Genomic DNA, 26,156 nt, shown 5'->3' on the forward strand with positions numbered 1-26,156 from the left:
TCGAAGTTATCCTTAAAGTAAATAAATTTTCAAATAGACGAGTATACATTTTGTAAATTTTAGCCAAATAAATGAGATCCAATATCATTAAAATGTCGATAGCGTTACTAAATATTTGTCAAATAAAAAAATTGTGTTTTTAAAGATCCGATTAAAAAGAAAAGTGTGTGAGGGAAGTATATTTTACCTTGAAAGTTGGTAAGTATTTGCCGTCTGCCGATTTCGGTTAGTACAAGAAGATTTGGGGTAATATAGCTATAATAGTTCAAAAAGAATTTCTTTTTGCAGTTTGTATGGAGATCTCGGTATTGATTTAGTATAATATATATTTTTGTTCAAAATTCGTAAGTATTTTGGAATATATTATTTTGGGATTTTTGAAAATAATCAAGAAAGATTGGTAAAAGGCTGTAATATATTTTCTTTTAGAAAAAAACATATTCAGATGTGTTTTGCATTTACCCAAAGCAACAAACAGAAAAAGGATCGAATTAAACGAGAAAAGCCATTAAGGCCCTTGTTTTGTCAAACCATTCTTGGATACATTTCCTTTAAACGATGGTAACTTTGTACCTAGTAATGCTCGAATCCAAAACCTACTATCTACCGTACCAAACAAACTTTCAAGTAATTCACATGGACGTTGGTTTGCTGACATGAAAAGCTAAAAAAGAAATCCACTAAAACCATGGAAGAAGGCCCTTCGAGAGGAAAAGGTGACCCTCAGATCGCGTTTGACGCGGCAAAATGGGAGGCCAAAATTAAAGAGCCAAAGACGTGAAGTTGTCTGAGGTTAGGATCTTTTGCTACAGCAGAAGAAGCTGCTGTCTTACCTTAATTTACCCCACATGAGAGCTAATTTCAATCCATTGAACAGATCACAAAAGTTCTAATGGTTCACTTCCAGCAACAACTTTGTTTCATCAGTATTCCCTAATAGCACTGGCTTGCTAAACTTAAAGTGCTCAGCCTAATGTTCACCAAAGACTTCAACAACTCAAGGGAACAGAGGAACAGAACAAAACCAAACAAACGCCACTTAACAATTCCACATGTGGAGGAGAAAAAGGAAGTCAAATTCTCATCATGATCAAGAGAAGCCTCAGATTGATCTTAATGGATTTCTTCAACAGATTTGAATACTGAAAAGAGATGATCAACAGCCTCATAGAGGTCATGATTGTAAATCAGTTGTTTCAGAGTGGGGAGTTTTACTGAAAGATGACAATTTAGTTACTAATTTCTTTGCTGATACAACAAGTTACAATTAAGACGCACTAGGTGCAATAACGGGTACAGAAGAACACGAGGCAGCAGCAGAGGCTAGTAGATTTGTAGATGCTTACAATGTGAATGATGTGCTTATATTTCCCTCTTCACTATGGAACTTCTGAAAAATACTGAACCATTTTAATAGGTCTAATACGACTAGATTTATGGTAGCTGCTTGTATGCACCATCTTACTAGAATCAAAATCATCACCAACTAGAGGGGAAACCTTTTAAACCACTCCTGGGTAATCAATCCCCTGTTCTTTAGGGGTGGGAGGATATTTGCTGAAGTTAGCAGACTTGGACAAGCTAAACGGAAACCTTGATCATTGGCATTCTTAACTGACTTTTCCTTGGGAGTCTAACAAAATTCTAGCTTTAAAGACAACAGAGACATAATTTTTACATTAAGCAATAACATCAAAATGATAATTCATGATGTTACTACACGCTTAGTGTAAGGTTTACCAGCAATTTGAAGAATATGACTCTGGCAATATGATGATAAAAATCTAAAATCACTTGTAGATAAGGGCATCGCGACCAGGTCCTATACCAATGTAATGGATAGGTACCCCAACAAGCTCCTCTATCCTTTCTACATACTCGCGTGCAGCCTTAGGCAAGTCAGAATACTTCCTGATGGAAGAAATATCACTCTTCCACCCAGGCAAAACTTCATACTCCACCTGATGTAGATGATAAATAATAGAAGTCAAAATACAGGAAAGTACAAAATGGTATTAAGATACACAACAGGAGGGAAAAAGATTCAATATGCATGATGAAGGTCTCCAGATATGAACAGAAAATAGGAAAAAATCAAGATACATGGGAGAAAACGACAGACTGAAAGAACAAAGAAGTACCAAAAAAATCAGGAAACTTCGTTTTTTTCATCTCTCAATAACAGGGTAAAGGAAATCAAACAAAAGTTAACTCCTCACAAATGAAACTTCAATGAAAAAGATCTATGCTTTTCAGTGGCAATGTGTTAATACAGCTCAATTTCCCCAACATTCACATGAAAGTTGAAACTAATAATCTGGATTTCCAAACACCACAATATCATGCAAAAGGATGTTGAAAGAAGAAAGAAAGATAAAAGAAACTTACCTTTATTTGCTCAAGAAGACGAAGATCAGAGGGAAAAGAATTTAATGCTGAGCCATCAGGATGCCTGTAAGTAACACCCAATTGAATTTCTGGTAGATCTGACAGCACATCTAGTTTTGTAAGGTTAAGAGAAGCAAATCCATTTATTTGACAGCAGAATTTCAGCGCAACTATGTCTAGCCAACCACAACGACGCGGACGTCCAGTGGTCGTGCCAAACTCCTGCCCAGCAAAACGAAGAAGGTCACCACCTTTGCCCATGATTTCTGTTGGAAAAGGACCAGAACCAACTCTTGTGGTATATGCCTTAACCTGCAGGGAAAACATCAGTTAAAAATGTTTACTGCTCTACACTAAATGCAAAATGAAAGACCATGCTGTGAATTGGTTCCAAAGAGCTAGTTGATATGAGGATCATATTCTTTCGCAAAGAGCTGGGTACATTTCATGTTAAACCGATTGACGATGATATATGTACTGCAATATGTTTTTGGAAAGATAATACTAGCTTTATTCCCATAATATTAGCTAGACTATCAGATAAAATTGAACGTCATGAGAATTCTTCATTCTTCAGTGCAAGGCAAAAGCTCCCTTAAGAAAATAAATCAAGTTTGCTTACCACACCAACAAGATCACCAACAACTTTGGGAGCAATGCCAAGACCAGTGCAGATTCCACCAGCCGATGGACTGGATGAAGTCACAAAAGGGTATGTTCCAAAATCTATATCCAACATTGTTGCCTGACCACCTTCCACCAAAATCTTCTTTTTCTGAGATATAGCATCATTCATGAAGTGCACGGTATCTGTAACGAAGGGTTCCAACCTCTCAGCAAATTTCTTGTAGCGTTCCACTTCTTCCCTGAGCATGTCAGGACCATACTTAAAGCCTGGGAATCTTGCAGCGGCATCTGATAATAAAAGATCAAGCTTTTGGGGGAATGTGTCCATATGCCTTAAATCACTTACTCTTAAGCCATTTCTAATAACCTTGCTTGAATAGCATGGCCCAATGCCTCTCTTGGTGGTTCCAATAAAGGATTTAGCTAGCTCAGCTTCTCTAAGCCCATCTATTTCTTGGTGAAAATCAAATAACAAGTGTGCACGATCAGATACCAAGATCCTTCCTTGGCAAGAAACTCCATTAGCTTCAAGACCATCAATTTCTTTAAAAAGTCCCGGTAGATGCACCACAACTCCATTACCAATAACACACAGAGTTTCCTCGTTGAGAATCCCAGAAGGGACAAGGTGCAGAGCAAACTTCTTCCCCTCAGAATTGTATATAGTATGCCCAGCATTGGCTCCACCCTGACAGCAAGAAACGTTATTGAAAAGCTTAGCTATCATAGCTAACAAGTTTATCTCTCAGGCAATATAAGTGAAATGGAATGACAGGATACCAAAAAATATTAAGTTTAAAACAAATTGGTAATAAGTAATATGTATGAAACATAAAAAAAAAAATATTTAATATAAACATTGACAATTTCATAATATAGAATTTGAAACAGTTCTCTACAGAACTATGAACCCAAGGTTCCACTAGGCATCTTTAGGAGGCCTCCTTTATCCTAATCCACCCACTTACTGCAACCAAGCGTATCTCACAGAATTTCCAAATAACAAAGCAAATACTGTTCTTGATATGGCCTAAAATTTACTCCAAGATGTTAGCTTTGCAGTATGAGTGTTATTTAAGCGGTTAAAGCAAGTTATTACTCACATTTATGAGGTTACATATCATGCATATCAAATTGTTTATGAACATAAACTCATATAAATATACCTGACAACGAGCAACAATGTCGAAATGTTTAGCCAGTATATCAACGAGCTTTCCCTTTCCTTCATCGCCCCATTGGCAACCCAACACGCCGGATACCTGACTGAGTGACTCAATTCGTCTCAGTCCTGACTCATTAACCCCCTGATGGTCCACTACCGAGGCAAGAGGCTTTGTCGAACAAACGACAATTGAAGCAGTCTTCTTCCTCTGCTGGAACTGATTGAACCTATAACTATAGGTCCCATTGCAACCGAGGATCCCATTCCGGTGAGTCGCCGTTGCCGTAGTGATTGGATTGGAATCGAGCCTTAGAGTTGAGATGTTCATGGTAATGGTAGTGCCGCGGCGGCGTGCGGTTGCGCTGTGCACGCTATAAACGGAGGTATGCAAGAGAGAGGAATAAGAAATGTTATTTTTTCAGGGTTTAGGTCCAATTCATTACGTGCGGCAAATATTATACGTATTCATATCTTCTCGTTTCTCTCTTTGTTTCCTTTTTCTAGTTTTATTGAACAACTTTATTATCCTTGTTGAAAATAAATTAAGATATTTGTTATTTAAAAAATCAAAATATAATTGAATATAATAAGTATTGAGTAATTATTAGTGTAGAAAATCTAACTGAATAACAGTAAAAACACACTCATATTTTAACTTTGGTGATTTGAAATAACTGTTCTTTTTTTTAGAAGGGATATTGATGTTTTAAATGATTAAATATAATCAATAAAGATATAATAGTCAAAAGTCAAAACACATCGTTTCCAAAAGGTGTGATAAATAAAAATGAAATGACAAATAAATTAATCCCGTGAAAATACACTTTAAATGACATTTACTTTAGGTACATCCACAAAATTTAGAATTATTTTTTACTTTTTAAACCCTTATCAAGTGAAAACAAATAACAACAAAGGAGTGTATATAATTTGATTATTAATAATAATAATTTAAAAAAAAGGCAGAATCAGTGTTTCGGCCATTTGTGGCTTGATGTGCATGACGTGAATGAGTACTTGGATCAAGTTTTTGCGCGAATTTTCAATTTTTTTAAACCCTTATCAAGTGAAAACAAATAAACAACAAAGGAAAGTATATAATTTGATTATTAATAATAATAATAAAAAAAAAAAAGCAGAATCAGTGTTTCGGCCATTTGTGGCTTGATGTGCATGACGTGAATGAGTACTTGGATCAAGTTTTTGCGCGAATTTTCCTTAAAATTGATCTGTGTTAAATTTGTCTTTGTTGTTCGTTTAATGATCAATCTTAAATACGTTGATATGCTGTGCATTGACCAAACCAAATCAAGAGTCGAACTTATTTCAAAATATTCTAGTAAGCAAGACAAACAAGTTGAAATGAATGGAGTGATAATGGTAGTAAGTGAAGGTGGCTTTGTGTATTACATATTTCATGCCTGGTTAATCTATTCATGAGGGAGACGAACAAAGCAATGGATCAACAGGACATTTAGCTCATGGAGTTCCGCATCAACATAGAACTTACTAGTGCAAACATCATGTAAAGCTCTACATTAACTTCATAAAGGTCATAACAATGGGAGGTCCCAAGTTAGAACTCACATCTTTATGATAAACAAGAGAAATTCAATGATCTAAAAGCCATCTAATTAATGAAAATGAGTATAAACACTTCAAGCTAAAAATATCGTCCAAAAACATCCACCTACTAAGTCAAACTAGTCTTATTGGACTCTAATATCAGGGGCTTCAGCTTTAGCCAAACCAAGCTCCTCCTCTAGCTTGGTCCAAGCTTTTACCAAGTTAGGAGGGAACTTCTTCTTCACGGTCCTACTCATCCCTTTTGCATCTTTCAACTTTGATTTCTTCACCAACCCTTCCACCAAATTCTTGAGCGTATCGAAATCCGGGATCTTTTGAACTTTCACACTCTCCTTGAACACCTTATAACCCGTCTCAAACCTTCCCTTCTTACACAAATAAAGATTAAAGTCCTAAAAGTTGCAGCATTTGGATTACACTCATTTTTCTCCAGATCCTCATAAACCATCTCTGCCTCGTCCATCAATTCATTCTTACAAGGACAAGTCATCAAGTAATTGTAGCTAATCGTATCAGGTTTTAATCCAGCATCGTTCATTTCCTCAATTAAAGTTTTCATGCCCTCCAGATCACCACCCTGAATGTTCATAATCTTCACATTGTACGCACCAACATCTGGACCACACCCTCTGTTCACCATCTCGTCCCATGACTTCTCCGCCTCATCACTCTTCCCTTTCTTGTAGAATGAATGTAGTATAGTAGTGAAAGTAACCGTTGTAATATCCACAACCTTTCTCCTCCATATCCTTGAGTCTTTCCTTTGCCATTTCCGGCAACCCCATATCACAATGACCTAATCAGTAATACCGTATGACACTTAAATTCTTTTGCTTTGCTTTTGGTGTAAAGTGGAGCTTGTAAATGCTGCTGACCCTCTATTAGATTTCATATATCCCCTAAGGGAATAAAAGGGAATGCTGCTAGCTAGCCTTGTACAAATATGCCATTACCAACTCATAGTTGCTCTTATGAATAAAATACTTACCTCATCAAAAAGAAAAACTCTCACTAACCTTATGTGCAAGTCGTCTAACTCCTCAATAAATCTATGTGCCAAGACCTTCTCCTTGGATGGAAACATATGATGTGTGCAAGACTCGCAGTGAAACCAACCACTTGCACGTGCACCTCCATTCACACATCCAACAGACCAAGAAACCTTAAGTTCATTACCTCATCAAAAAGAAAAACTCTCACTAACCTTATGTGCAAGTCGTCTAACTCCTCAATAAATCTATGTGCCAAGACCTTCTCCTTGAATGGAAACTTATGATGTGCAAGTTGCAAGACTCGCAGTGAAACCAACCACTTGCACGTGCACCTCCACTCACACATCCAACAGACCAAGAAACCTTAAGTTCATACAAATATTCTAGCGTAGGACACAAGAACCCCAAAGTTTAAGCATGCTGACCCGAAACATAAAAGGCAAAATTACTTCTCAGAAACTTGATATCTCAATTCTCAAGTAACATGTGAGTAGCACACTTGCAAATAAGAGAGGGATGTTACTACAAATGGCAAGATCAACCTATAAAGGCAAGATAACTTCTTAGGAAATATTATCCAAAGCCTACAACTAGCAATCAGAACACTTGAAAATAAGTGGCATTACTCCAACAGGTAAGATAACTTCTTAGGTGTTTTCCCTTCCCTCCCCACCCCACACCCAACTCTGTCACTAACAGTGAACCTTAAACAAGCATGCCTCTCCCCCGCCCCTGCACCCTGTATATCTAGAGAATGGAACCTTAAACAAGCATAATTCATCCTTCTCAAAGTAGTTTTCTTGCCTAGTTCAGTTTGCAGGTTTTCATTTTGGTATAAATGCAGCAGGCGAGCAGACATGCGACCAGCTTGGGATTGAGGCATAGTCGACTAATTGAACTCAATAACCCATATTTAACTAGTCTAACACAACCATCATACTTGAATTTTCTCAAATCACAGACAAACTAACCTGTCAATCACATAACCTGATCCAAGCATAACATACTATTAAACACAATTACAAGCAAACAATACGCATTCGCAAGTGAAACTAAAAAAGAATAATATTGTCAACCATTGTCATTTCACAATTATCATATTGCTGCGCTTACAGCATCCAATGTTTCATTAAAACTGAACAAAACAGTAAGCTCAAACTTCAAGTCTACGCTTAAAAGTCATTAACATTTATTTCCCAACTTTCTAAAAACACAAACTATAAACAAGGAAAACTATCCCCATTTATCGAAGCCCTAATTTGACAATCCAAAAAAGGGCGGAATTCAAAACCATACCCGAGCAGATCCACATATTATTCCGCATCGGCGGATTCAAGTTCGAGGCGTTTTAGGGCTTCTTGGTGGGCCCAAGTTTCAAGGGTGAGATCGGGCTTGGCATTGAGTCCCACACCCAGGATGACGATGGTTAAGAAGCTGGTGATGTAGCAAGGGAGTTCCCAATCCTCCCATTTACGGGACTGTCCAGGCGGTGGTGGAACACGGTTGAATAGGTATCCGTTAGGTCGATCCTGGTGGCCCGCAGTGGTGAATGGATTCGGCCCATGTCCTCCTCTGGTGCGGAGGCCCGAACTAACACGGGCTCGTAGCGCGCCGGCGGCGGTCGCTAAGGGTTTCACGGACGGCATCGTTGGACAGATGAACGAAAGTGTGTGAGAGACTGGGCCACGGTTGAGTATTTGTGTTATTGGATCGCCCGTGCTGTGAAAGCGGAGCCAAACGTTGTCGTTCTATGAAGGGCAACGTAAAGGAACTAGGCTTAAAAAGTGTGTTTCGGATTAATGTTTCTAGGTCATAATTGCTTTAAAAGAATTTGAGTCTTTTTGGATAAAATAATAGAATGTTGCTTTGTGTTTTTCGAAAGTTAATTTAACTAATTTTTAAAATTAAATTAAATCAAATGAATTTAATATTTTAAACAAAAAATTACATATTCTAAAATTATATGAAAAGTACTATAAATTACAATTTTTTGCATATTAATATGATAAAAAATATATCTCAAAATGTTAGTTAAATTTTTTATAATTTGACTCTAAAAATAAAAATCATGACAAACAATAACAGACCGAGAGAATATTAGTATTGATTCAAAGTTAAAATAACAAAAATAAGTTAAAATTCAAAAGTTAAAATTTCTAATACTTATAATTGATAAGTTAAAAATTAATTCATAACGTGCTTTTAACATGAAAGTACGGAACATAATTCTCATACATATTTAGTTTGTAATTGAAAATATACAACAATATAATAACATGTATACACTAATAATTTTAAAAAAATTAAAACATGATTTAAGAAAATCATAAAAAAACAAATCTTCTAGTACTATCTTTCTATAAATAGAAATAATGCAAAGATATAAGCTATTACAAGAGACAACAGAACTTCTTCACAGTCCAAACTAAGCTCCTTCTCTAGCTTGGTCTAAGCTTTTACCAAGTTAGGAGGGAACTTCTTCTTCGCAGTCCTACTCATCCCTTTTGCATCTTTCAACTTTGATTTCTTCACCAACCCTTCCACCAAATACTTGAGTGTATCAAAATTTGGGATTTTTTGAACTTTCACTCTCTTATTGAACACCTTGTAACCAGTCTCATTCCTTCCCTTCTCATACAAATAAAAGATTAAAGTCCTAAAAGTTGCAGCATTTGGATTACACCCATTTTTCTCCAGATCATCATAAACTATCTGTGCCTTGTCCATCAATTCATTCTTACAATAACAAGTCATCAAGTAATTGTAGCTAATCGCATCAGGTTTCAATCCAACATCGTTCATTTCCTCAATTAAAGCTTTCACGCCCTCCAGATCACCCCCCTGAATGTTCATAATCTTCACATTGTATGCACCAACATCTGGACCACACCCTCTGTTCACCATCTCATTCCATACCTTCTCCGCCTCATCACTCTTCCCTTTCTTGTAGAATGAATGTAGTATAGTAGTGAAAGTAACCGTTGTAATCTCCACACTTTTCTCCTCCATCACCTTGAGTATTTCCATTGCCATTTCCGGCAACCCCGTTTCACAATATGACCTAATCAGTATACCGTACGACACTTTATCAGGTAAAAATCTATACTTCACTGGAATTTCATCAAACAGCTGGGGGACACGATCATGTAGTTTTGAGCGCACGCAAGCTGATAAAAGCACATTGAAGGAAATAGCTGATCTGGGGGTGCCTAAATCATCCATCTGATGATAAATTTTGAGTGCGTGATCAAACATGCCGGTGACACCATAAGAACGAATTATGGATGAAAGAAAGAGCTCTTGGGTAATTTTGGGGCTATTCTCGTGAGATTCGATGAATTTTTCGATGTCGGAGAAACGATGTGACTTAGCGAGGCGCTTGACTGTGAATTCTTATGCATAGCAGGAAGACAGAGGGGAAACGTAACGATCATAAATGGAGGAGTAAATCTCTAAGGCTTTATCAGGGTCGTGCTCGACTTTGAGCTTTGATTTTGCTTTAGAGATAGAGATGGTGATGGTGGAAGGTGACGAGGCGGCGGCAGCGGCGGTTGTTGTGAGGTGGCGTGCCTGGCGCAAAGCGATAGAAGAAGACATTTCTTTTAGGGTTTAGAGATTGCTTGAAATGGAGTAGGGTTTAAGGATGCCTTCGAAGATTTTCACTTTGATAGTGAAAGGTCGTTTTCCAATGGTTTCATATCACGAAAATTACCAAAATCATTTCTTTCTTTGTTAGTCGATCTTTGTTTTAATAGTTTTTTTAAATGTATTTAAGTCAAAGTATTTTTAAATGTTTAAATAAGTTGAAAAAATATTTAATTTAAAGTTAAAATAAATCAAATTTGATATGTTGAAATTCTTAATTTATGATTATTAGTTTATAAGTCGAAAAGATAAAAATTAATCTAAACTTTTATATTATATTATTATACGTTGCTTTCTCCAAAATTTAATTTCTATCAATGTTTTGCTTTTTGTTTATAGCAGAGAGTACTTTATATGTTGAATATATATTGATTATTGTGACGTCTTCTTGATTTTATTCATGACAATGAAAATTTTAATTGGGAAAATTGTGTATAATAGCAAACTAATAACCTAAATTAAATGGAATAGCTAGAGTTTGATTTAATTGTGCTCCATAACAAACATTAGCTAAAATTTGCCAGCGTCTCTCTCCCAAAAATCTCGCTCGCCACTTTCCATTCTCGCTCGCCTCTCTCGCTTTATACACAGAAGTGTATAATTCTGTTTCTGTTTTGTATAAAGCGAGAGAAAATTGTATATACACATGCAAAAATGTATATCTTCGTGTTATACACTTAATTATATAATTTACAAACATTTTACTTCAAATATTGCGGAGAAAAAGGCCAACGAATTATACAATTGCGAATTATACAATTGCAGTGAAATACAATTTCTCTAGCTTTATACAACAGAAGTGCATATATTGTGTTTCTGTTTTTGTATAAAGCGAGAAAAATATATATCTTCTTGCTATACACTTATAATTATGCAATATACATACATTTTAATTCGATTCAACTGTATGCAAAACAAATTATACAATTGCAGCGAAATAGGCCAGCGAATTATACAATTTAGGCCAGCGAATTATACACTTGTATATGTATAGCGAATTATACAGTTTTTATGTTTGCTATGGAGCGCAATTATGCAAAGTTTGCTATAGCATACAAATATGAATTTTTTGTTTGCTATATGTGAAAGTTGCCCTTTATTAAATGGGTCGGATATAATATTAAATAGAAAATAACGTTTTAATTTAATTATAATAAAATAATATACATATGGAGCCAAGTAGGCGTCACGTGGATTAATTAAAATGGTGACATGATAAGTTTAACTATATAAGGGCAAATATGTATCCAAAGTTGATGGTAAGGGCAAATATATCATAAAAATATGACGAAAGATAAATATAACCAATTTCTAAAAGTACAAAGACAAATATTACCGTTTCCCGTTTTAAAAATTAATGAATATTCGTATGGAACTAGGAAGTGAACAAAAGTGCACACTATGGGTGTGTTTGGTACAGAGGAAAATGTTTTCCATGGAAAATATTTTTCTAGAAAATGTTTTCCTGGAAAATAAGTAGATTTTGTACTTATTTTCTCATGTTTGGTTGGTGAGTAGAAAATATTTTCTGAAAATGATTTTTAGTGTTTGNAAAACGTTTAAAATAAATGTTGAACAGCTAAAAAGTGTTAAAAAATCAGTAAAAATTTATCAATATTTTAAATAAAAAAGGGTTAATGTTTAATTGAAAGAAGAAAAATGACTACACTTTTAAAAATTTTACAAGAGTTTTTTCCTTGTATAACAAATCACCTCTTCTTCCCCTCCTCCACCACTTCCTTCACCTCCAAGCACCCAATGGAAATTGAATGTTTAGAGTAATTGACCATAATAATCACAATTTTATTTTGTAATTTAAAATAATTATTTTTCATAGTCATTTGATTTTATTTAATTAGTTTTTACAGTTTCTTCAATTAAAAATTTAATTTATATTATTTATTTAATGATAATGAAACAATTACAATCCTTTTGAAAAGAAATATTTAAAAATTATAGTTATTTAGGACTCAATCTATCCTAAATCCGACCAAATTTTTAATTCAATCCTTATAATTCTGATTTTACTTCATTATTTTAATTTTCCTTATGATTTATGATGCTATAATATAATCATGTCCCTTATTAAATAGTTCTTTTAACATAAGCTCTTGTTTAATCAGACGGTAAAACAGACTCACAAAGCTGTTAAATCATCATCAGCTCCAACTAATAAACCCTAAACCCTTCCTCCACCATTATTACTTGGAGTTGAAGTTTCACTTTCCATCCAGAAAATTGCAGAGATGGATTTGGACTTCGACGGTCCAAGTAAAGTCCCGAGCAGGCAAGCTCGTTTTGCTCCCAAGAACTCCAAATTAAAGCCCCAACCCAAAAGTGAAACACTGCCATTGAAGGTAGATTCAGATATTCCAACTAAAAAGGAAGAATTTGTATCACAACCCCCTCTAAGAGATCATATAGTGAAAAACGGAGAGGCAACAGTTGAGAACGACGTTCCTTCGAATGGAGAGACTACGGGAAACGATCTTGCAGAAGAACAAGTCGGAATGGAAACTGATAGCGATCAGGATGAAGTTGTTCGTGAAGTTGACGTGTGGCTTACCCCTTCCGCCAATGAGGTAGATTTTCTTGATTCAATATATGTCTGCTTTATTGTTGAGTTTGCAAATTTTTCTATTTGTGAAGTATAATTTCTTTTCTTTTTCAGTTCTATGTACTCCAATATCCGTTGAGGTCCGAATGGCGTCCCTATGGTTTGGATGAAAGATGCCAAGACGTGAGTTACAACTGCTTTTAGTGTTTTCCTTTGAACAAATTGGTCACTGTTATGTGATATTGCTAAAGGCAGGAATGGATTGGCTGGTTTTAAATGACCAGTTTGGATGTCTAAAATCGATTTTTTTTAAAATCATTTTGCAGGTGAGGTTGAGACCTTCATCGGCAGAAATGGAAGTTGATTTGGCAATAGATTTTGATTCTAAAAATTTCGACAGAGACTCTGTACATGCAGCAACAATAAAAAAACAGGTTCTTTTAGAGCTATGGAAGCTAGACTTTATTGTTTTTTCTCTTCTTAAACCAGCAATAAAGACAAAAAAAAGAATCTAGGTGATTTCTTTTTCTGTGTGAGACTTGTGCAGGAGCTACCAGCTACATTTGTTGGTTAGGGGCATATTACTTGGTCGGAAAAACATTGCAGCTCTTTTGGTCATGTCGCTTTCCTTTTGTTTGGCAATTCTTTAATTTAGCATGTTTAAAACCACAAAATGAAAGGACATTTAGGCCCTTCTATCTTTTCTTAGTTTACGACCACAAGATTCAAAACTCTTTATATCTTAAACTATGTGCCAAGTCAAAACTAGTCAAACAAATTAAAATGGAGGGAGTATTACATTTCTCCCATTTCTCTGCCTTAAATTCCATTTGTAATACCATCTGTTTTGGGCCTACTCCTTGCTCTTAATGGACACGTGTATATACAGACAAAGGCAGACCCGCGTGTGGGAGGGGGTGGGGTGGGGGGTCATGGGATCCTGTTGACTTTAGGAGGAGTCGAGTGTTCAATTTCGTTTTCTTTAAGCCTCAATTTTCTTAACAAAAGAGGCTCGAAAATTTTCAAAAGAAATGTTTAGAGCTAGAGTCGATCCTACACCCTTTACAGAGCAAATGAGGTGTTGGAACAAGAATACACTTTGTTAAGCTTTGTCATTTTTGCTTAATATATCCACTTCTTTGTAATCAGGTGGTGTCACGTTCAACATGCATTCGACTTCATGGTTGTAACTTTGTTGTTAGTAGTAGGATAAGGAGGTTGTATTTTGAGAACTTTGACAATTAGAGTCTGGAAACTACGCACTTGATATTTGTTCCCTTAGCAGGAATTGCAGTTCTAATTGTTTGACCCAGAATCTGATTGGTTCTGAATTTCCAGATTGTTTCTACAAAATGGGTGCCATCATCTACTTCCGCTGACTTTGCTGTTGGGATCTTTATTGGTGATAAGGTAAATGATTTGTTGTTGATGGCTTGAATGCATATTTAACATCTGGTCTCGTGGAGTTCTGATTGACTAAAAGTTAGTCTTCCACAGGTTTATATGTGCTTATGCCTGTTCTGCTTTTGTCCTTTTTTTCTAATTATTAAAAAATAACTAATTTGGACCAGAACAATATCGGGCGGCTACACTCTCAACCTCAAATGTAATCAAGTCAATCTTTTATCAGCTTCAAGTTGAAGCAAAATTATTTGCTGTCTGCTGTCAAATCTAACTCAACTGTTACCTATGGAGTTGGAAACTGTTATAATACCTTTGGCTCTCTTATTTAGCCCAAGTTCTGCCACTTAGTATTTAAAAAATTGTCAAGTCCTTCTAGTTATATTCTTCTGTTTCTTATATACATTGGTGTGAGGTACTTCAAGTAAAATCTCTAAGTTTGCTGATAACTATCTGAAGCTCATTGCTGCAGTCAAAAGAAAAAATATACTGTAAATATGCTTTTTACTTTTCAGTACAACCTATATACTGTTCTTGTCAGTATACACAAATGTTACCTTCTCAAAAAAATTGATAAAATAAGTATCAAAGCTTATTAATGTTCTCAATAGTCACACTCTTGCTTCCTGTTTGTTATGCAGTTCCACCTCAATCCTGTTCATGCAGTTGTACAGCTCCGACCATCACTGCAGCATCGTAAGGAAAGTGAGTTGAAGAACCTTACCACCAGCAATGATGAAAAAAGTTGTGAAAACGAAGACGTCAAGGAGAAAAAGCCTGTGGGTCCGTCAAAGAAGCAGGTTCATTCATGATTTGCTATTTGATGCCAGCTTCTAAGCTCAACTTTTATGAACCTTGTATACAGTTACCTTTCATGTGATATTATGGTACATATCAGTGGCTAGCACTTAAAATATCATATGTCAAGGCTTTTCCCTTCTCCGATTAACTTCACTTTTTGAGCCGAGGGTTTATCGGAAACGATCTCTCTACCCCACAAAGGTAGGGTAAGGTCTGTGTACATCTTAGTTCTTACCGTCCCCAAACCACACTTGTGGTATTACACTGGGGGATGTAGTTGTAGTATGTCAAGGACTTCTTTGTTCCTGATTTACTAGCTTTGCCACAATTTTGGATAAATAATGATAAAAGGAATACCTAAAGATTAGTCTTCTATGGTTAAGCACTTTCTGCTATTTTCAAGACTTCTTTTCTAGAATGGTGAACTTCACACTCTTACCCAGGACTCGGGAGCCAGTATCTGCCTTCCCAGTTTGCCTCACTTGGTGACCTGATTCAACCCTAACCTTGTTGTTGGAGGTGGATGATCACTTGCAACTAGGCTATTCCTCCGCTGATGCTGTTCAAACTTTTCGTTTAAGTGCTTTACCTTTTCTTTGATCTATTCTTGAAACATGTATCCTTTGTGCAGAACAAACTACCTGGGAACTACAAGGATATTGGAGAGGTATGAACACCTGTTAACATGACAAAATTTCCGCTTTTCAGTATTACTAATAACTCTTCATAATGTTCATTTGCTTGAGTGGCTGCCGTTTTTTCGTCTACTATTTTGGATTTGATGTTTCTGTTGCAAGTGTTTTCTATTTATTTGTACTCAAGAGCAGTTAACTTTCTCCATGCAGTTGTCAATATCATTTCAAACAGTTCCATTAATGCGGATCCTTTTGAATTATTGATATCTGTTCCATTTCTTGTTTTAGCATTGGTTACATCTAAAATACCATGGGACTAGGAGTGACATTTCAGCCAGACATCTTCAGAAAATGGCCATGGAGGGAGGCTCCCCAGTACCATTTTCAATGATCCCGTATGTATCTGCTAATATGGTTGATTTTTCTTCGCCTGAGCCATATATATTTTTTGCAAACTGCTTCTGTTCTGGACAATTAAAAGATACATTTCCTGCCTCAGAGCATACATTTATCTACTCTCATTCTTTTATGATGAACTAAGGGTAATTCACTAAAAAGCATCCAGAAGATGCAAGCAGAAAATTACAAGAGAGGGAGATAGTGTCTGCTCGTATCCTCATACCACTACATACCCAGTGTTATCCCACAGAGATAGTGTCTGCTCATAGCCTCATACCACTACATACCCAGTGTTTTCCCGCAGAGATAGTGCCTGCTCATAGACACACTAAAACACTATTCTATCACTAAGGAGTAGTGAACAACAACACACCCAGTGTAGATCAAAAATTGAACACAACTAGTTACAGGGGCCTGATTGAGCCAACTAAACAAATTCAGTAAGTATTTTGCTTTGAGTACACGAGTAGGAGTTGAAATCCCACAAAACATCTATGATTCCATTCATTCCCGATGTACCAAAAAATAGCAGCAGAGACTGTTTCCTAAACACCAGCTTTCATATGCTTCTTGATGCTGTTAGGCTTGACCCAAGCTAGTCAACAACAACAACAACAAATCCAGTGTAATCCCAGAAGTGGTGTCTGGGAGGGTAGTGTGTACTCAAACCTTACACCCCTACCTTGAGAATATTGACTGTTTTCGATAGGACCTTTGCTCCAAAAGATATGTAAAAGAAGTCAAAACAACAGCAAGATAACACAATAATCGAGGCTAATGATAGTACTAAAAATCTAAGAATATTAAAATACATGAATAATACTACTGCGGGAATAATATCTACTAACCTTCTACTCTAATTGACCCAGGCTAGTGCAAGAATAGAAAAGAACATGCTCCAAATATCATATGCTACAGAACGATGCAAAAAAAAGATTTCTTAACACTTTCAGAATCCAAATTGCACATCTACTCTCATTTTTATTCTAATACCAGTTTTCTTCCTGCAAATTTGATACACAGGAGTGATTATCTGAACGCCATTTGTCCTGCAAGACCAACTGACATTGACAGATTAAGAAATCTTAGAACAAGGTACTGCAGACACTTTAGTTGATCCTTCACATCTATTGTTTTGACATTGAAAGGTCTGGAGGTGCTGCTAAAGACAAAAAGAAAATTTTATTTACATCTATGATCGTAGAGCTGTCTTCTTCTTTGATATGTGGCGTAATCATCCTCTAGTATTGTTGGACCATTCCACTAACTGCAAATTATCTCTTCTTTTTCAAAGAAATCGCATATTACTGTAATCTATTTCCTTATCTCCCCCTTCCACTTTATTTATTTAATTAGTTACTCTCTTTTTGCTTTCTGTACAATGTTAAGAAGAGATTTTGATGATCTTCGATTACTTTTTGATAATCTAGTTTTTAGTTAGCAATTGACTCGTCTTTGGTTGATGGACTGGTAATTTCCTACAATGTCAGAGATTAGATTCACATAGTAGCTTAAGCCTAGGCACAACGTCAATGAATGTAATTCTGATTGACTAAATTTGTAGATCAAAATGGGAAGGAGAACGTTTTTCTGAGATGGGGAAAAATCTCTCTAGTGGCAGATCCAGATTTTTTCACTACAGGGGTTCAAAAAGTAAAAATGTAGTACTTGAGATTTGAACTTGGAACCTCATGGTGAATTTTGAACCCCCTCAGCCAACCTCATCTTATATTTAGGAGGTTCAAAATCTCTATATATACATAAAAATATAAAAATATCCAAATGGTGTCATTTTTAGTCGAGGGTTTGGATGAACCCTCTAGATCCACCTTGACATGAATGCTTCTGCTGGCTTGGACTCAGGGGAGAAAGGAGAATTTCACTAACAGATCAAGTTCAACAAAATATTGTGGAGGGGATTTCTAAAAATGCAGCATTGGGAGGTTTAGCTAATCTTTGACGATGTGTGAAGTTGGATCAAATAATATTTTGGGGGAAAAATTAGGAGAGAATGTGAACACAAGAAAATACTGGAAGCTATTAGGTGCTCAAACTCTAAGGTCCAGTCTGTCCCCCCCACCCCGTCCCACCCATTTTGATGGTTGAACTTGGTCTATATTTCGGTCAAGTACATATTGGTGTTCCCTCTAAGGTGTGCTTTAGAAACAATCTAGATTCTGAATTCTCTCAGTACTGCATATGTCAGTCAAAAGTGGGAAAAAATATCTCCAGTCTGCTGGGGCTATGAAGATTTTGATACTAACACCATGAAGTGGTAGGCTAAGCAGGAAAAGGAGAGAACTCAGACTTGAATTGCGAGGCAAAATTAAAGCGTGCATTTTACTGAAGAAAACTGAATCAAGACCATAAAAATTTAAAAAAGTTATACTTGTAAAGATAAAATAACTATAAACACAAACAACTAGATGGACAAATCAAAGCAGACAGGTGTCCTGACTTTGAGCTTCTCAACCACCATTACGAAAAAAATTCCTCGTGCTTGACCCATGGAAAAGAATAAGACTTGCACGTTTGGGGTGTGTTGTAAGCACGACTAAAATAATAAGAGTATGCTCTGTTAATCCGCCTCAACTTTTAGATGAGGTGTTCACTCACTCCAACATATATTTTTATAGTATATGCAGGAAGCATTGTTGTCCCCGGTTTATAAAAAAATGTGTTGCGGAGTTAATTTTGGCATTGTGGTGGTAGGTGGGGGTGGGGAAGGGGGAGAGGGAGAGTAGGTTAAAGGCTTAAAGCTTTGTTGCTTTCTTGGTTTGTCATTGTAATAAATATGAGCTGTATGAAGTGCAAGTTTACATTATGCTTTGTTTGCTAGAGAACCTAATCTTCCAGAAAGTAGTTTTTGTTCTCGATGTTCTAGCAATGAAATAAATAAGAAAACATGGTCTTGCTTCTTTCTAGTTTTGGAGTAATTGGCAGATCTACAAAAATCTTCGGGGCAGTTTTATGTGATAAATCTTATTTCCATTTCTTTTATTCATCACTTCTTGAGGCCGAGGACGGGAGTGGACTGTTGTTCCAGAATATGCTGTTGGATACATTTTCACCATGTTACTTAGCCAAACTTGCACCTCACTGGTCATCTTATCCTTGGTGTTCTACCTTTGTCATCTATCAAATTGATTTCTTTTCATTTAAAAAGATCCTTGTTCTAAATAGCCATCAGTTGTTAAAGTTGATTCCTTGGAATTAATTATTATTGACTGGTGTGACTTGTATTCATCCTAGGTGTGCTGGTATAGTTAAATATAAATATGCAGCCTATGACTTAAATTGCTTATTTTCTTTCTCTAGCCAGAAGTTTGCTGTTTCTTCCATTCACTATCCGAGCCATGTAGAATAGATAGCAGTACTTGATATGCCATATTTCTCAATTATGTTAAATTACCATTCTTCCCAGTCATTTTATGCTCCTAACTTGTAAGTTGCCAAATGGATGGTTTTCAGGTTGTCTGAGAAACCTTTTGAAGAACGTGTTAGAACTTGGCTTCTTGAGGTTTGTACCTACTATTTGGATTTTGCACTGCTTATATTTTTATGCCTGCAAGGCTGCAACAAAGTTTGTTTAGATGGCCCCATGGTGCTTATAACTCATAAAGGCAGCACATTTCTAAATATGAATTCTTTTCGCAACAGGGACCTCCAATTCATCGTTTTGATACTCTAAAGCACCTAGCTCCAGATAATCCTGTTGATGAGATTTTGGAAGTTCTCAAAAGTTGCGCACAATTAGTTCAAGGATTGTGGGTTGCAAAAAGTTCATTAGTCTATGACACAAATAATGGAGTTGAAGTTTTAGCGAGGAATTTTGTTCTTTATGAGTTTACCAAGAGTACTTTGATTAAGAAGTCAGCGTTTGGCAGGAGGCCTGAATTCCTTAAAGCTGCGACACCAGTTCTAAAATCATTAGCTGTTGAGAGGCCTGACCTGGATGATTGGAAGCTCAAAGAGCTTCCTGACAAGAAATTTGAAAACCTTTATGGTGATGTTGTAAGAGAGCAGCAAGCTATCTGGGAGTCCATGGGGAAACAGATCAATGATATTATGCATGGAGGAAGAAACAGGCCTACTTTGAAGAATCCTCTAAACCCAAAGGCCAACATTCCTGCGTTGTCAAGTAGTGATAAGCCCACTCCTACGACATTTTTGAGAACATCTATGTCAGAAGAAATTCGTGGAGCTTTACCAAAGGCGCTTCAAAATGTTTTTAGAATCCATAAGGTTTGCAGGTGAGGTCTCTGAAAATGACTTATGAACTTTTTGCCTTTGCTGTTTATTATCTAGTTAAACGTGATTTTGGGTATTCATAATTGTTAGAGCATGCAGAAACCTGGGTCAAGCAGGTGGTTTATTGACCTTGGTTTGATTGCTCAACATTTTTACAATTATTTTGGGGCTTTTTAAAATAGCTATTCTCCCTTCAACTTCTGCCACCTGTTGTCCTCCCTTTCTGTTTGGTTCGAGAACGCTCACCTTTTTATGGGTAAACTGTAAGTTACCTCTTATTCAATTCTTCCTGATTTCACCCTCCATTTGTTTGATTATTTCATCCTTTCTTTTCTTATTCTTTTGATGAAGTAAGAGAATTTCATAGATGGCATCAAGAAGATGCAGAGATTACGAAAGTAAGTAGATACTCAAAAGGTTATCAGCCATAGCTACAAAACTAAGCTAATGCACTCTTAGACTACAACTCCAACCAATCGACATGATTAGACTTCTCCGGCGACTCCAACGTCCAACCAATACGTATTTCTTCTTCCTCTGTTTCTTTTTCTTTCATCTTCTTTAGACTTCAAAGTTCTTCTACCTCTGTTTTTTTTTTCTCTGTTGGGACTTCTGTTCTGTTTTTTTCTTATTCAAGTTCTAGACTTTTTTAGTATGTACGATCTATTTTTAGTTTTTGAATTAAAATATTTGCTAATATGCTATTGCTATTGAGATTTTGATTATTTATATATGCAATTAAATATCTTAATTTTTTGATATTTACTGGCGCCGTACTTCAAAAGCTGAGTGCCTTGCCTTGTGGCGGGCCAGACCTGTGTCTCCCTTCACTGACCAAAACACTGGTATGACCAGTCTTCTGAAAAGATGAGATGGTCTAGTTATAGGACATTTCTCTTCGCTTTGGAATATTTTGATACCTTTGAGCAGTGGTATCACTCAGAGTCCTGTTTATATTGACTTCTTGTTAGAGGTGAGCTGTGCGAGGATTTAGGTCGAAATTGTCCATCGCAAGATTTATGTTGCCTTTTCAGTATGTTGTATATCTACAACCTTTCTCGAATGGTAATGTATCATAACATAGAATATACAACATTGTCTTTTTCCTGTGCTCCTCATCTGTCTGAGATTTAGAAGGAACAGAGTAATTTCGTTGTTCAAGAAAAAAAAACTGTGCACGACTTGTTTTATTTACCTGAGTTTTCCATCTAAACTTTTGACCCCTAACCAATTTAGAATCTACTGTTTACTTTTTGCCAGTTTGCTTCAAATTTGTGAACTTATGGAAAAGGAAGATCCAAAGAAAGCTATAATTTCACCCGCGGGTGTTTCTGATGCACTTCGAAATGAGATAGAGGCAGTGGTTAATCAGATTGCTGTAAACATCCACGGTGTCTATGTTTTGAAGTCATCGCCAGATAATCCACAGTATGATGCATTGAGGTTAGTAACTATTGCTATTATAACTAAACTTAAACACCTTGCTCCGTGGCTAATACATAGTTTTTGTTCTCAGGAAAGTTGTAATTGATCTTTTTATGGCCGAAGGGTCGACTGCAAAGCTAAAGAAAGCATCTATAGTTGAAGCTGCCAAGTTGCAACTGGGAAGGGATGTTACCACTGTGGAGTTTCAAAAGGTGAGTACTTCTTTTCTTACTTGTCATGAGAATTAAGTTATATCTTCTTTGACTTTATTGTATGGGGTTTCAGGTAGTGGCAGAAGTCAATAATTGAACAGTTTTCGTAATCATAGTTGATGTAGCGATTTCAATTAGTCAATCAATCAAATATGCCTACTTCGGGTTATTTAAATACTTGTAAGAAATTTGTCTTGAAGGCATATTTTAGGGGTCTCAAAAAATAGAGGTTCTCTATATCTCGCACTTGTCCGTACTCGAACCTAATGTATGTGTAGCTACAACCATGAAAGCTTAGTACAAGTAGTTCTGTAGTTGTATTCTATCTAACCAAGTCCACATTAACTCCAATTGATTTTAGGTCTTTGATCCACCTTCTCCAAATAATTTTAGGTCTATCTCATCTTTTTAACGCTTTCAATCACTCGAATGCACACATGAACTGGTAACTTTCATGGTAAAGAAGTGTTTCAATGTTTCATGGACTTGCAAGTAATAGGATGTCGATGGAGGTGTTGTTGGATTTGGTCCTATAGATTGGTAAGACTTGACCCTCAGACAACCCCCAAGAAAGATTGTTTCAAGTACCTTGGGTCTCTAATCCAGGGAAGCTGAGACATTGATGATGATATCATACATCGTATTAGTGGGCGTGAATGAAGTGTAGGCTTGCATTCGGAGTCTTTATGATAAAATGGTATCATCAAAACTTAGAGGTAAGTTTTATAAAATGATGGTTAGATCGACTTTGTTGTATGAAGCAGAGTCCTAACCAATCAAGAACTCCCATGTTCAAAAGATGCATATCGCGGAAATGAGGATGTTGAGGTGGATATGTGGGCACATATGGAGCGATAAGATCTTGAATGAGGATTTTTAAGATAAGGGGGAGTGGACTTCCTGGTGGAAAAAAGATGAGGGAGGCGAGATTGAAATGGTTTAGACATGTGTAGAGGAGATGCGAAGATGCTCCAATAAGGAGGTGCAAGAGGTTGATTATAGTAGGGTACGAAGAGAGGTAGAAGTAGACCGAAAAAGTATTACGGAGAGCTAATTAGACATGATATGACTAAACTTCGGGTTATTGAGGACATGGCCTTAAGAGTTAAGATAAAAGGGTGTGGAGGACGCGTACTAGGTTAGATGGTTAGTAAGCAGGAGTGTTGTCTTGCTTTTCGAGGGTTTAGGTGTGTTGGTGTTTGTCCTCATACTGGTTGTATTATTGTAGTTCTTGCTTTTGATATCTATCATAATTTGTTGTTTAATGTGTTTCGGTTATCGCATTATTTTGTTCTTGTTCCTTTCTTGTAGGATTTGCACTGCTTCCTTGTTAGTTCTATGTTTTCCCCTCCACTGCTTTCTTACTCTTTGTTTGGATTTGCTAAATTTGAGCCGAAAGTCTTTCAAAAACAGCCTCTCTACCTCCGTGAGGTAGCGGTTAGGTCAGTGTACACTCTATCCTCCGTAAAACCCTTTTGTGGGATTCAGTGGGTATATTGTTGTTGTTGTCTGCTAGTTAAAAAGAATTTCCTTTTTAATTTTCCATTGAGTTTCAAGAACTGTTATTTTCTTTTTTCCCCTTCTTGATAATATTATTGGATCTATGGTTTGAAAAGTTTTAATTTAGGGTGTGTGTTCGGTACAAAAGGAAATGTTTTTTTTTAAAAAGTCTGTTTCTTATTTTTTCGTGTTTAGTATGTAAGCAAAACATATTATTTTAAAAACATTTTTACATAATCTAGATAGAGAAATACTATGGAGATGGGGTTGTAGGTGTGGTGGGGATGGGGATGGGGCTAAGAGGGATGGGGTGAAGATGAGGTGTGTCGTGGAGGGTAGGGAAGACTAAATCAATGTGAAATCTCACTTTTAGAACTTGTTTTCCCTACTTTCCATTAGGCAAGTCATTTTCCTCATTTTCAAGGAACTTGTTTTCCTAGAGAAAATGATCTCCAATTTTTTTAACCAACTGTACATGGGAAAATGAGGAAACATATTCTGGGTCTTGTTTTCGTCCATACCGGACACACCCTTATGTTCAAATTAATGACGGTCTTTTTCAAATTACTACAGGTAACAGAAAAAAATTTATTACGACAAATGTGAAAGTTCACCACAGACCAAGCTAATCATGAAGGGAAAACTATGCATGATATTTTTTTTCATGGAACTGCTCTTTGTTTTAGCTATCAACGTAATCCTAGAATAGGAAATGATCTTCGGCACTGTTTTATGCAAACTGCTCATTTGTTATAAAATTAAGCCGATCAGACCTTTTTTAAAAAATAATAATTTTGACGACCAAGTTAAGGTGGAATGCAGAATGTTTTAATCTCTTCTCCGCCCCTCCTAGTACCATTTACCCCTCATATTTCCATGACTTGCAGCAGTGGTGATTTTGCACATTCAGATAACTAAGAGACCAGAGAGAACAATATAAAAAAGGAAATGGAAGTCTAATCACCTATCTGTTTAGTATGTGCAAAGAAGAGAAAGAGACAGTCTCCAATCAGCTTTTTATTGAGGAGTGAGTGGAGAAAATTGTTTCCCAGTAGGTCTCGTAAAACAATGGCTAGACAAGTAACAAACCTCTTATCTTTCCCAAGCTAGCTCTCATACCTCCCCTGATTTTAAACAGTACATGTTTCTACTTTTGGGTAAAACACTATAAACTTGTTATAGAATTAATTTAAGAAATTTAAATTTTGTTAAGTTTTATTGGAACTTCACCCTTCATCGCAGATGTTTCTGACCTTTAAATTGGGATGTTATTATTTCATGCCCTAGTCCTGTTTGAATGTTTAGTGATGATCAAATACATTTTCTGGAGTACGATAAAAGTTGGCAATTCTGCCTGACTATGCCAAATGAGTTGGGAGATATCACTGCAAAAGAAACAAAAACGGCAAAGCTAACACTAGCATTTGACAGGATGCATTTCTTATCCTCTTTTGTATGGTGTGGTGATGTTTCTACCTCAGGCTTTGTTTTTTCTCCTGGCCTCCTGTCAGGGTTCTCTGTATTGCGCTTCTTTTATGTAAATTGGATCCAAGCAACTCTGTCATGATCCTGCCATGTGCTGAAAGGCGGCTTGGCCTGGGAAAGTTATTGAGATTTAAATAACTTGGACATACGTGCACTATATTATGAAGTTGATCTATTTACCAGCACATGCAGATGTTTCCGATAGATGTTTGCGGTATCCTGTTTCCGATCCTCTTATCCCAGTTCCCATTATTTTTTTTCCTTTTCTGATAGAATATAAAATGTGACAGTTCCAAACTTCCATGTCATCTGACTCTACTACATTATTGTGGTCTAGAATCTTTCAAGTTGCCTGGAACTTTGTATTGTGAAATATTGGCGGTTCGTCATATTGCAGTGAATTTTAAAAAATTCGTGCAGAAGCTTCATTTCTTTTGTCTAATTCCTGATGGAAAAATATAGAAAATCTTTTTTTGACGACATGAATCCTATATATTTTTCTATGCTTGTGCAGGTTATGAAGGAACTATGTCGTTCAGAAAACTCAGCATGGGTTTTGGGAAGCAGTGACGGCAATCCACAACAGTAGTCTGCTATTTTTGATTAAGCTGTACAGGTCATGGAAAGTTCACTGCTAGCTGCAGAAATTCTCAATGCTGAGGAGAAGTTGGCTTTTCTTGAAGTTTCACATTACTCTTGAGAGGCATCATTGTTCAGTTTTGAGGTTAACACGGAGTCTCGCGTATACGGTTGAGCTGTTGAAACGCTTCGCGGTGCATTTGCAAATCTGGGAGAAATTTTAGTTAGGATTAGCAGATGTCAAGCCTTTTTCGCTCATTCTTTTATCATTCAATTCATTCTTTTCATGAACGAAAATATAGTCAGATGTTTCTTTTCAATGTCTTGAATATCTCTGTTAAAATGTATGAATTGTTGCATCTCTTTACTTGCAGAAGAAAATCATTCAGCATCTTTGTACCATCAGAAGAAAAATACAAGTTAAAAAGTTTGCCATTCTTTTAATTATATACGTATTTGATTCACTAAGTTGTCAAATTTCTAACATTTTTCATTTGAGATTGATGT

At 36.3% G+C, this 26,156-nt stretch overlaps 3 protein-coding genes and 2 pseudogenes across 3 annotated transcripts; 2 read left to right on the plus strand and 3 right to left on the minus strand.

Annotated features, from left to right (window-relative positions):
- The first annotated feature begins 518 nt into the window (after window positions 1-518).
- LOC114076125 lies at window positions 519-1,394 on the plus strand (annotated as a pseudogene).
- Window positions 1,395-1,582: 188 nt separating this feature from the next.
- On the minus strand, window positions 1,583-4,647 carry LOC107011531 (adenylosuccinate synthetase, chloroplastic). Its single transcript, XM_015211066.2, has 4 exons — window positions 4,182-4,647; window positions 3,011-3,703; window positions 2,389-2,700; window positions 1,583-1,961 (listed from the first exon to the last, which is right to left on the minus strand). The coding sequence occupies exons 1-4, from the start codon at window positions 4,506-4,508 to the stop codon at window positions 1,791-1,793; spliced, it is 1,503 nt and encodes a 500-aa protein (XP_015066552.1). The 5' UTR covers window positions 4,509-4,647; the 3' UTR covers window positions 1,583-1,790.
- A 3,159-nt stretch (window positions 4,648-7,806) lies between these two features.
- Window positions 7,807-8,518, minus strand: LOC107008679. Its single transcript, XM_015207814.2, has one exon. It carries the CDS (start codon window positions 8,403-8,405, stop codon window positions 8,073-8,075), a length of 333 nt encoding a protein of 110 aa, XP_015063300.1. The 5' UTR covers window positions 8,406-8,518; the 3' UTR covers window positions 7,807-8,072.
- A 534-nt stretch (window positions 8,519-9,052) lies between these two features.
- Window positions 9,053-10,402, minus strand: LOC107008680 (annotated as a pseudogene).
- A 2,113-nt stretch (window positions 10,403-12,515) lies between these two features.
- Window positions 12,516-26,117, plus strand: LOC107009011 (DNA-directed RNA polymerase III subunit RPC5-like). The gene is made up of 13 exons (XM_015208256.2): window positions 12,516-12,986; window positions 13,076-13,144; window positions 13,288-13,395; window positions 14,300-14,371; window positions 15,004-15,162; window positions 15,795-15,830; window positions 16,087-16,193; window positions 17,221-17,292; window positions 19,669-19,717; window positions 19,858-20,450; window positions 21,709-21,891; window positions 21,965-22,085; window positions 25,585-26,117. The coding sequence occupies exons 1-13, from the start codon at window positions 12,651-12,653 to the stop codon at window positions 25,657-25,659; spliced, it is 1,980 nt and encodes a 659-aa protein (XP_015063742.1). The 5' UTR covers window positions 12,516-12,650; the 3' UTR covers window positions 25,660-26,117.
- The last annotated feature ends 39 nt before the right edge of the window (window positions 26,118-26,156 follow it).

The sequence above is a fragment of the Solanum pennellii genome, chromosome 2 (genome assembly GCF_001406875.1).
Source record: "Solanum pennellii chromosome 2, SPENNV200".
Taxonomy (NCBI): Eukaryota; Viridiplantae; Streptophyta; class Magnoliopsida; order Solanales; family Solanaceae; genus Solanum; species Solanum pennellii.